The sequence below is a fragment of the Pan paniscus genome, chromosome 3 (genome assembly GCF_029289425.2).
Source record: "Pan paniscus chromosome 3, NHGRI_mPanPan1-v2.0_pri, whole genome shotgun sequence".
In the NCBI taxonomy this organism is placed as follows: Eukaryota; Metazoa; Chordata; class Mammalia; order Primates; family Hominidae; genus Pan; species Pan paniscus.
Window position 1 is genome coordinate 151,219,503 of NC_073252.2, and position 12,634 is coordinate 151,232,136.

General features: G+C 38.5%; 1 protein-coding gene across 12 annotated transcripts in view; it reads left to right on the top strand.

Annotated features, from left to right (window-relative positions):
- TRIM2 (tripartite motif containing 2) overlaps window positions 1-7,421 on the top strand; it is a 187,194-nt gene extending 179,773 nt beyond the window's left edge. For all 12 annotated transcript variants that reach the window (XM_057302194.2, XM_057302191.2, XM_057302192.2 and 9 more), the window contains one exon: window positions 2,914-7,421. In XM_057302194.2, the coding sequence (XP_057158177.1) occupies window positions 2,914-3,066 (153 nt within the window). In that variant the 3' untranslated portion in view covers window positions 3,067-7,421. The remainder of the gene's footprint in view (window positions 1-2,913) is intronic.
- The last annotated feature ends 5,213 nt before the right edge of the window (window positions 7,422-12,634 follow it).

Below are 12,634 nucleotides of genomic sequence, written 5' to 3' on the forward strand. Positions count from 1 at the left end.
ACTATAACATTTTTAGAAGATAATGTTTGAGGAGATAAACTTTTAGAAAAGGGACTGTAGATTTAACTGTAAAATGTAAAACTATAACATTTTTAGAAGATAATATTTGAGGAGATAAACTTTTAGAATAATTTAAGAGAAAATCTTTGGGACCTAGGGCTCCATGAAGAGTTTTTAGACATAATACCCAAACTATAATCCATAAAAGAAAAACAATTAACAAATTGGGTTTCATTAAAAAATAAAAGGTTTTGCTCTGTGAAAGATCTCTTTAAGAGGATAAAAAGATAGGCAACAGACTGAGAGAAAATATTTACCAACTGAATTTCTGACAAAGGAATTATACCTAGAATATGTAAAGATTCTCAAGACTCAGCAGTAAAATAATTTAACAATCCAATTAGAATAATGAGCAAAAGGTGGCTGGGTGCTGTGGCTCACATCTGTAATCCCAGCACTTTGGGAGGCCAAGGCGGGTGGATGACCTGAGGTCAGGAGTTTGAGACCAGCCTGGCCAACATGGCAAAACAGCGTCTCTACTAAAAATACAAAAATTAGCGGGTGTGGTGGTGTGTGCCTGTAATCCCAGCTACTTGGGAGGCTGAGGCAGGAGAATCACTTGAACCCAGAAAGCGGAGGTTGCAGTGAGCCATGATCACACCATTGCACTCCAGCCTGGGTGACAAGAGTGAAATTTCGTCTCAAAAAAAAAAAAAAGAAAAGAAAAATGAGCAAAAGGCATAAAGAGAAATTTTACCGAAGAGGATGTATACATAAAAAGATGTGCAATATCACTAGACATTAGGGAAGTACAAATTAAGACCATGGTGAGATATTACTGCACACTTATAAGGATAGCTAAAATTAAAAATATTAATAATGCCAAACGCTGGAGAGCATGTAGAGAAACCAGATCTCTCATGCATTGCTGGTAGAAATGCAAAACTACACAGTCAGCCTTGAAAATAGTTTGGCAGTTTCTTTAAAAACTAAACATATACTTACCATACAACCCATAAATTATACTCCTGGCTGTCTGTCCCAGAGAAATGAAAACTTACGTCCACACAAAAACCTATACATTGTTGTTTGTAGAAGGTTTATTTGTAATAGCCCCAAACTGAAAATAACCCAGATGTCTTTCAATAGGTTCATGACTAAACAAACTGGTATGTCTATACTATGGAATATGACTTGGCATTAAAACGGAACAGACTAATGATACACTCAACAACTCTGATGCATCTCAAGGGCATGATGCTGAGTGAAAAAAAGCCATTTTCAGAAGGTTACATACTATATGATTCTATTTGTGTACCATTCTCAAAAAAATAACAAAATTATAGAGAAGGAAAACAGATTAGTGGTTGGCAAGGATTAGAGATGTGAGGAAAGGGGAGTAAGTATGACCATAAAGATGTAGCAAGAGGGAGATCTTTATGTTGATGGGATAATTCTGTACGTTGGTTGCAGTGGTAAATCTACACACACGATAAAATGACATAAAACTGTACACACACAACCCAAAGTCGACGTATTGGGTTTTGTGTGGTACCATAATTATAGAAGATGTGACCATTGGAGGAAACTGAGTGAAGTAGGGACCTTTCTCTACTATCTTTGCCACTTCCTATGAATCTATAATTATTTCAAAATAAAAATTTAACAAAAGTAACAAAGCAGAAACTGATAGACCAAAAGAAAGTGATTTCACATCCAAACATATGATCAGCCCCCCGTACGCCCAAATCCCACATTTGTGAATTCAACCAAATACAGATCAAAAATTTCAGGAAAAATAATTTATTAAATACAATGATTAAAAATAATACAAACTGTAAAAATACATGATATTATTTACATTATATAGCATTTACAATGCTCTAGGTATTAGAAGTAATCTAGAGATGATTTAAAATATATGGGGGGATGTGCACAGGTTAGGTGCAAATACTAGGCTATTTTATATAAAGGACTTGAGACTCTGAAGATTTTGGTATCAGTCTCCTGGGATACCAGGGGATGGCTTTACATGTTGAACCATTGACTTCTTACAACCCACTCTTTTCTAAAAAGGAAAAAATAATTTCTACTGTCTCATTGCTATTATGACTCAGGAACATTCCTCCATCATCTAGTTGCTGATTTTTCCCCTTATAAGTGGGGGGGAGGAAAAGGATGTGAGGCTGGAAGTGGAATAAGTGAAGATTTAACATGAACGATAAGGTTCATTCATTTTTAAGCACCATCTAGGGCCCTTCCCACCCAATATTTGTTGTGACCACTATAGGAATACAAGTGAAAGCTAGCAGCCAATGGCATATTCTTCTCCACCACCTGGAAATAGATGGGGAGAGGAGAGAAAGCAAGGTAAGTGGAGAGTAGGATTATAGATATGATAGTGACATAAACAAAGACATATCCATAGATGGATAGATGATTACTTAAGTGCTTTTTTGTTTTGCTTTTTTTTTTTTTCCTGCTTCTTTTTTTAAAAGACAGGGTCTCGCTATTTTGCTCAGGCTGTTCTTCAACTCCTGGCCTCAAGGGATCCTCCCACCTTCACCTACCAAAGTACTGGCATTACAGATATAAGCCACTGCACCTGGCTTATGCTAATGTTTTAAATATAAAAGCATATATACTGGGCATGGTGGCTCATGGCTATAATCTTAGCACTTTGGGAGGCTGAATCAGGAGAATCGCTTGAGCCTACGAATTAAAGGTTACAGTAAGCTGTCTTCACACCACGGCACACCAGCCTGGGTGACAGAGTGAGACCCTGTCAAAAAGAAAGAAAAAAAAAAAGAAAGAAAGAAACAGAAAAACATTAGCATCAAGAGTTTTCTCACCCATGTTCAGCATATTACTATAACTTCTCCTATAACATTCTGACTTCCTATTTGTTTACAGGTTTTTGATGGGAGTGGATCATTTTTGTCCTACATTAACACATCTGCTGACCCACTCTATGGCCCCCAAGGCCTGGCCCTAACTTCAGATGGTCATGTTGTGGTTGCAGACTCTGGAAATCACTGTTTCAAAGTCTATCGATACTTACAGTAATGGTGGGCAGCTGGATACCCGCTTCCATGGTCTTGCACTATAAACTGGAATGGATTTCTCAATGCGGGACCAGATTATGACTAGAGTTTTTATGCCAGAAAGAATCATTGGTGAACTTTCCAAGGTTATTTCTGAATGTAACAATTTCCTTAAAAATGACTTATCCAGTTTCTGTATTTCACTTTTAGGGTTAAAAAAAACTCTTCTACTGAATCTATAAAAACTGCAGTTTTACATCTGTGAACTATGGCTTAAGGGACAGGATTTATGTAGCTAAACTAATTTTGCAAATCAAACAGACACTTAAAAAAACTAGCATATGTAAAGGTATTCGTTAATCCTGTGAATGGTAGCTTTTGCACAGAACTTCCAAAAGCAAAACAAAAACAAAATCTATTGTAGTTATATACTTCATTTAACCTAGGTCACAAGACCCAGGGAATCTTCTAACCTCACTTTTACAGTAGGTATTACTCTTGTGACATTTTTTTGGTTATCAACAACTAAATATAAATTACTTTAGAAAAAGTAAGGCTGTCTTGCAAAATGATCCCAGCTCTGATTAGCAGCCCTCTGGAGTTCAGAACTTAAGTATCAGTGCAAATTTCTCAACCTTTCTGGGTTAGACAAAGATCCTTTTTTGTGTGTTCTTTTCACCACCCCTTTGGCTCACCTTGTATCAGAAAACAAAGTACTTCTTCAGGGAAACCTGAAATTTCTAATGCCTTGAAAAGCATATTACAAAAGTAATGCTACCTTTTGGGAAACAAACTGCCCCGTTAACTCCAGATCATTGCACTGGAATGTAATCAAGAAAGTTAGTCATGTTTTATGTACCATGTTTTCACACGTGTCTCTTCTCTTCGACTTCCTGAAAGCGAAAGCTTTACCTCCTGCAAATGTCAGCACATGTAGTAGGACACCAGTATCCTAGGACAGAGAGCCATAAGTAGCCCTTTGGAGGACTGATGGTGTCAACCAAAGGCATGTGATTGATTAATGATTCCCCCTTAGAAAGCAAGTGTTACCAAAGTTGTGTTATCTTGAAAGCATTACAGGTAAGGGCATGTTATGGTTATTTATCATTGTTTAATGAACAGTAGAGGTGTCAAGGGACTATGTATACATGATTAGGGTAAGATAGAATGTATTATATATATATATATACACACACACACATATATATAGCTGAATCTTTGGTGTATTGAAATAGGCAGCACTCTGAAAGACAGAAGCTTCGTCCAGCCATTCTTCAGCATATTCCTTTACTAAGCAGTTTGAAGCCGTCCTAGTGGAGCAAGCCCTAAAGCAGATTTAATTTTTGCCATTTTCCAAGAATGACGGTGGTGGCTTTTAGTCAGAAAATGGCCTTCTGTGCTTTCAAAAAAAAACAAAAAAAAAACCACACACACACATAAAAAACCCAACAGGTCAAAATAAAAGTTGAACTTGAGTTACATTTAATTTAAATATAAATGCATTTTGAGAAATGTTAAGAACAATTTAGTCAATCGTTCATCTGTCATTGGTACTGTAAAATAAGCTGTGGTCTATTTCCACTGTTTAATTTTCTACTCAGTTCTACCAAATAGGATGTCATGTTTGACATTTTCGATAGTGACTTTGGGGTCTTCTTCACTGAAAGCACCTTAGAACTGTACTATAAGAAAACATTTCCCCTATGTATAATTATATGAATGTGATGTTTATTGCTTATTAATTTATAATTCAGTCATTCTCTATATAGGACTTCTTAAAATTTAGAAGGGAAATCTAGCTACTTCAAATTGTCTGTTAAATTTATTATGCCCAAATCAACCTCTGAAAAAAGGTTTTTCCAGGAAGATTTACATTTAGGTTTAATATTTTTTTAGTTAGTTAGAGTTTTAAAAAATATTTGAGCCTGTCCGTGATAAAGCTATAAAATTCAATAACTTTTTAGAATGTTAAATGAAGACACTGTTTCCTAACATCAGTGAGATACATCTTTGAATTTAAACATTCATATTTACTGAGTACCTACTAGGTACCAAGTACTCTTTTAGGCACTGGAAATACAGTGATGGACAAAACAGGTAAAAAATCGCTGCCCCCTCAGAGCTGACATTCTGGGGTGGGAATTTCATTTTGCCACGTACTAACGTTCTGCACAAAAGACAGGCTAGACTCTTGTCTAGATTGTTTAAAAGAAACTTTTCAAATTGGTTACATTAATTTTAGTTCATTTTCACAAGTAAAAATGGCTTTTTATTTAGATTCTTTCTGTCCCAGGCTGTTGATCTTAAAACTAGTTGATTTAAAGAGTTTTTTTGCACAACATTTCAATTATATTTGTGAACTTAGAAATTAACTTACAATCTAACCAGCCATCATATCATATCCTATCAGGCTAGATATCTCAATAGTAGACTGAATACAAAGCTAATTTTTTTTACATGTCAATATTGGCACAAACTGGAATGAAAGAATAGTTTGATTCAGACCTGCTCCACTATGTGTTGCTAAAACACATGCTATGGGCACTCCAGGAAACACTATATTTTTTCCAAAAAATATGTGATTATATATGTTAAAGTATAGATAACATTTCACACTTGGATACATATGTGCATTTACTGTATTTCTTGGTAAGCATATTTTTGGGGGAAAGTGCTGCTGATATGATACAAGTAGACAAAATTTAAATGAAATTTTGTCACATTCTATGGAAAATGGTTTCTGGTAAACTGAGAAGGATATTAAAATAAGTGGCTTTTTTCTGGGCTACCATTATTGTTTGATTTCTCTTTGTCAAGTGTATAGAACCTGTCATACATTCATGATAAGTAGCACTGAAAAATTACTCATTCAAATTTCCCCTGGGCACGTAAGGCAAAATATTGCCGGTTGGGATTTCAAGGTCAGTGACGACGCATTTCCTCCCAGTACAGACCCCCCAGCCCCCCTTGCTGGACATGGGGAGGCAGAGAGTCACTTGACCATCCAGAAATACATGACTACAAGTCCTTTATGACTGTTTGCCATTTTTTTTTAATGGTACTTAGTATTTTGATCAAACTTTAGTCTCCAGAACTAAACAAGTCCCTAAGTTTCCTTATTTTAATTTACTGTGACTAGATTTGAAGCAAATAAATACTCCAGATCCATGCAGCTAGAACACACTTGCTTCCACTACTAAATATACAGGGTATGTCCTAACATGGAGTTAACTGGAATAGCAGTACACTAGCAAGTATCTGTGAATCCTTAGCACTGACGGGTTAACAGAAATGCTTTGGTAATACCTACTTAGTTAATTGGAGGAAGTAGTAAATAAACATTAGGTAATCTGCAGATTACTTCAAATGGGAAAAATCTTTTTGTAGACTCTATAGTACCCTCTCTTTTCACTAGCTTCTGAAAAGGGAGGAGTATTTTTAGTTTGACAATTTAATAATTTAAAAACAAGACATCTCCAGGTAGGAAAAAATGAAAGCTATTTCATGCAAACATTATCTAATTTAGCTTAAAAGTGAAAGTGGTAATACTGTTGGTTTCTGTAAATGTTGCAGGGTTTTAAACTTTATAATTACTTTAATATTTTTGATAACTAGAAATCTAGTATTGCCATAAAGGAAACTAAGTGCCCATCAAAGATTTGTTTGGTATAAATAAAGAATTATTTGTTTTGTTTTCAATGACAGTAAGCTACAAATCATGATGCTTAAAAACTTTCTAAAGATGAATTGTGTGGCAGTGATTGTGTGGTCTGTTTGTGGAGAATGTATGAAAGCTATTAATATTCTAGAATAGATTAATAAATTGGCTATGTTGTTCCAATGAATGTACAGCACTTCCATTAACTTTTGAAAGCAACACAGCCTTAAACTCAATGCTTTTGCTTTATGACATGGGAATGTTCTGTCATCAATGGAGTGTATTCTTGTAATAGAATTCTTTATATCGTTCTCAATTCTATAGACTTTCAAGCCTATGTATGAATATGAAGGGGTTTTTTTTTTTTGCTTTGTTTTCTTTTTAGATTTTGTACATTCCATCTTTATAGGTCTGTTTCATATGTTTTATGTATAGAACACTAAGTCTTGCACTCTCTGACATTGATACTGATATATTCTCGTCATTTGTTCTTTTATGAATCAAAACATTGACTGCCTATTTAAAGAAAAGAATGAACGCTGTGCATCAAAGTGTTTGTATGTTCGTAGCTACATACGTACCACAGTATTTTGGATGCTTTAGTCTACAATGAAACTTTCAATTAATTCTGTCTTGAAACATAGGAGAAACAGGATTCATGTGTATCTCTTTACCATGCACAAAATCTCAAATCATTATAATAAAGCTTGTTTTCTCCATTTGCAGAGTGAATATTTATTTATTTAATATTTCTCCATTTGCAGAGTGAATATTTATTTAATATATTCTCTGCCTGAAGGGAAATTGAGGAACATCCTGGAATCTGTGGAAGATAGCAATACTGCAACCAGACTATTTATACTAGTGAGGAAAAGCTCAAGAAAATTTTTGTTGGCTATGACATTAATAATCCATTAGTATTTAGGATGTATCTTAAGTAGGAATTTGGAAAATCCTGATACATACATAGAACATGTACATTTAGAAAGTTATAGAAGTAGAACAACCTTACCAACCTTTTTTTTTTTTTTTTTTTTTTTTTGAGTCAGGGTCTGGCTCTGGCTCTGGCTCTGTTGTCCAGGCTAGAGTGCAGTGGTGTGATCATGGCTTCCTGCAGCCTCAACCTCCCTGGCTCAAGCAGTCCTTCCACCTCAGCCTCCCAAGCAGCTGGGACTATAGGCACTCACCAACACGCCTGGCTAATTTTTTAAATTTTTTCTGAGAGATGCGGTCACTACTTTGCCCAGGATGGTCTGAACTCCTGGGCTCAAGCAATCTCCTGCCTGGGCTTCCAAAGCGCTGGGATTACAGGCGTGATTGTGAACAATGACGGAACACAATAAAAATTCGTTTTGTTTTCTTGAGGGTTAAAAAAAATCCAGCATAGATGGAAACTCTGGAAGAGGTTACATGAGTCAGTCTTGGAAGGAGAGATGAAACAACAGAAATTAGAAAGACCTAACATGGAGCTAGGCATGGCGGCAGCGCCTGGAGTCACAGCTGCTTGGGAGGCTGAGGTGGGAGGATCACTTGAGCCCAGAAGTTTAAGACCAGTCTGGGCAACATAGTCAACAGACTGTCTCTTTAAAAAAAGACCAAATGTGACACTGCTGACGATGAACTGTAAATATTAATATTATTGAATTCTACTTCCATTCTTCATTTGTTTTTTCTTTTACCCAAGCAGGCCACCATCATGGGCTCCTTGGAGGTTTTCAGAATCAGAGAGAGGGTGGGTCCCTCCATAAGCCACTTGCATAGTTCAGCATATCCGAGATTGTCCTCCAGGAGCACATTTCATATGAAGCCAGATGCATCCCTTTCCAGAGGAGAGAACGAGTTCAGTTTTGCCTAAGGAGACTGGAAGGGCAAGTGGACATTTGATGTTCTACTCACTCTTCTGTCTGTTTTTCACTGTTAAAGTCACTGACCAAACAAACGTCTAAGCACCCTTGGTCCACCAGCCTTTTGGCTAGGTGGACGGGATACCGGGATGAATACTGAAGCCTGTACCCTCACAGAGCTTACAGCCTGCTTGGAGAAAGAGACCAGATACTTACAGTACCATAAACTGCTGTATTCATTAGCAAATATTTACTGAGTGTAGAATGTTCAGGTACTATGCTAGTCTCACTAGGGAATAGCAGTAAACAAAAAAAGCTCCTCTTCTCACAGACTTTTATTTTACTGGGATGAAACAAATAACTGAATACATATAGAGCTAGCTACATAATTACAGAGCCTGGTGCAAAATGAAAATGCAAGGCCCCTTGTTCAAGAAGTATGAAAAAGACATTTTCCTTTCTTCTGTGGTGTCTCCACCAGTCACAGTGTTTTTTATTTGCTACTTAATGTTATACTCTCTTGGCCATAGGGATACTTGCTGGGTGAGTGTAGACCCACAGGCACCTGGAGTCACCCTGGAACTCAGACTCCCCCCAGGCTTGTGCTGAAAGAGGGCACCAGAACATGAGTTGTTCAGGGAATAACAAATAGTCTGATATGGCAAGAACACAGAATTTCTCAAGAAGAAATTACTGATGAGGCACCGTTATAAAGAGTATGTTACTGTGCCTGTTCTTAAGGAGTTTACATTCCAGATGGAAAGATTAAAAGAATAACTATAAAACAGGGAAAATTAAAGAGCCATGGAGAAGGGTTAATAAAGTATAATGGAAGTTCCATGTTATCACATAGCTGATGGGGACAATCCTCTTTATGCCTGTGTCCTAGCATAAATAGGAATAGCATTCCCTTCTGTTCTCAGAAGTGTCTCAGTTCGGATGATAAATTATATATTCACTAGACACCAGTCTTTCTCAACCTTTTTTCTCATTACCATTCCCATAAAGAACCTTTTTAGATGTTTTTTCCCTGTTCACAATGCCATCCCCAGTCCCATGAAATTTTAATACCAGAGATATACTGTACATCTGTTTATGTACTGAGAGCCACAAACCACTGGAGCACAAACCATCTAAGATCTTTTTGTCTCCCAGGAACCCATTTTGATGTCATCCCATTGAGAATGACGCCCTACCCAAATGACATGATTGCATTGTCATTTCTAACTCAGAAGCTGTGTTGTGACTGACAGGTTGATAATGTTTACTATTTCTTCCTTAAAATTTTGTTAAATAAGCAGGCGGCCATTGGCTTGAAGCTGTCTCCACACTTTGAGTTCCTACCTAAGGAATTGTAAGGAACTGCAACCTAACGTGGTACACAAACAGAAAACCAAGCATGGTGTATAACAAACCCCCAATTCTCAGCCAATCACAAGTAGCTGAGCTTCAGCCCACAGGCTGCCGACAGTGGCCAAATAATTCAAACAAGGAGCTGTAATCAGTCAAGCTATTTCTGTAACTCACTTCCCTTTTCTGTCTATAAAAACTTCCTGTTGGCTAGGCATGACTCACACCTGTAATCCCAATACTTTGGGAGGCTAAGGCAGGAAGATTGCTTGAATCCAGGCGTTCTAGACCAGCCTAGGCAAGATAGGGAGACACCATCTCTATGGAAAATTTTTAAAAAATTAGCCAGGCATAGTTATGCACATCTGTAGTCCCAACTACTTGGGAGGGCAAGGCAGGAGAATCCCTCGAGCCCTGGAGTTCTAGATTGCAGTGAACCATGATTGTGCCACTGCACTCCAGCCTGGGTGACAGAGTGAAACCCTGTCTCAAAAAAACAAAACAACAACAACAAAAAACCTCTCTGGCCACGTTGCCGAGAGGAACTCATTTGTCTAAAGTTTTTCTTTTAAAATTTTCTCCTCTCTTGGTTTTGCATTCTCCTACTTCTTTTCCTACATTGCAGACTTTTTCCTCAGTCTCTTCCAAGTGACTTGACTTTGTTTTCCTATTTCCTTTATAAGCTCCTCCTGCCAGGCACGGTGGCTCACGCCTGTAATCCTAGCACTTTAGGAGGCCAAGGCGGATGGGTCGCCTGAGATTGGGAGATCGAGACCAGCCTGGCCAACATGGTAAAACCCCATCTCTACTAAAAATACAAAGATTAGCCAGGGGTGGTGGTGGGCGCCTATAATCCCAGCTACTCAGGAGGCTGAGGCAAGAGAATCGCTTGAACCTGGGGGTTGGAGGTTGCAGTGAGCCAAAATCATGCCACTTCACTCCAGGCTGGGCAAAAGAGCGAAACTCCAACTCTAAATAAATAAATAAGCTGCTCCTATAGGTCATGCTTTTCAGAATGTCAAGGAAGGGGCATCAGAAGGTTATCTGAAGTTTGAGGTATTTGTACTGAAAATGCAAAGGAACCAGAGGCAGTAGAATGTGTCTTCTTTCCTAGGTGGTGATTCCCAGGTCTGGTTGATCAAGACTGCAGTGCACACCAGGAACCTCAGAGAACTGTCACAGCAGCTCTCAGTGACACTTAGGGTACAGATGCAGCTTAAGTGACCAACCCTTTTTTATATCCATTTAGCACTCATTTTTCCCAAAAGAAGACCTGTTTGGGTCAATTTGTTACTGTCCCAGGGCAGGCTTTTGCACTGTGTCGCTTTAGAGGCAGGGGCGGAGGAAAACTTGGGACTGTAACATCAGTACTGCACAAAGCCCTCTTCCGTATACAGCATAAGCACTATTCTATAAAATCCCCAGCAAGCCCTTGTTTCCTTGCAGTCAGCTCCTTTTCTGCTGATTCTGCCCATTGCTCCCTTGCAACGTATTTTCATGCTTTCTCTAATGATTCTGCCTTTCTTTACTTACAACTGCCTTGGTAAATTTTTCTGCCACAGCGCCACTGGCCTCAGATAGTCACCACTCACCTGCAACAAGCCTGAGAGCCAATTAAGACAAGGCTTTCCCCAAATAGCACAAATTTATATACCACTACTGTAGTTACTTAATGTACTCATTTATCATTTTAAAATTACCTTATGTACCATCAATTACATGGTATAACTCTTACAGGAAAAACCAAATTAATGGAACGCTGCAATTCAATGTACCCCTTCCTCTGCCTCCAGCAGAAGCAACAGGGGACATAAATTCCAACCTTAGATGCTACTCTTATAGCATCTACAAGACTTACTATACTGTGTGTGTGTGTGCGTGCGTGTGTGTGTGTGTGTTACAGAGTCTCACTCTGTGTGTGTGTGTGTGTGTGTGTGTGTGTGTTACAGAGTCTCACTCTGTCGCCCAGGCTGGAGTGCAGTGGCGGGGTCTTGGCTCACTGCAACCTCTGCCTCCTGGGTCCAAGCGATTCTCCTGCCTCAGCCTCCCGAGTAGCTGGGATTGTACAGGCGCCCGCCACCACGCCTGGCTAATTTTTGTATTTTTATTAGAGATGGGATTTCACCATGTTGGCCAGGCTGGTCTCAAACTCCCTACCTCAAGTGATTTGCCCGCCTCGGCCTCCCAAATTGCTGGGATTACAGGTGTGAGCCACAGCGCCCGACCGTACTTCTTACACCTAAAAATGGTTCAAAACACCATAGAATAATTTTCAAAATAATTGAATTCTGAGTTAAAATTTTTCAGCACTTTCAGGGGCCTGAGCTTTTGCTATGAATCTGGATCTATTCTCAAGCCATGAAGTAGCGTATTTTTGACCATGTTGATTTGAAATTCATTCCGTTGTTTCCTTCTTTTTTAAAACCTAAGGGAAAAACAAACAGACATACACAGGATTTGAAAAGGTGGAAAGCAGTGGGTAGCGGCTGGGGTTAAGATGAGGGGTCAGATTAGAAGACGAGAAAGGAATCCAGTCCGCCCCAGACAGGACAAGTCCGGAAGGATGGAGGCAGCGTTTCCTTCCTCAACAGCCTAAACGCCTCTATTTTTTACATCCAAACTTAGGCCATATTTCTGCGGCGCCAAGAAAACGCAGTAAAAGCAAAGGCAAGATGTCCTTAAAAAAAAAAAGGTCACATTCACAGAATACCGAGGAGTCGGAGGCAGCTCGGCAACCC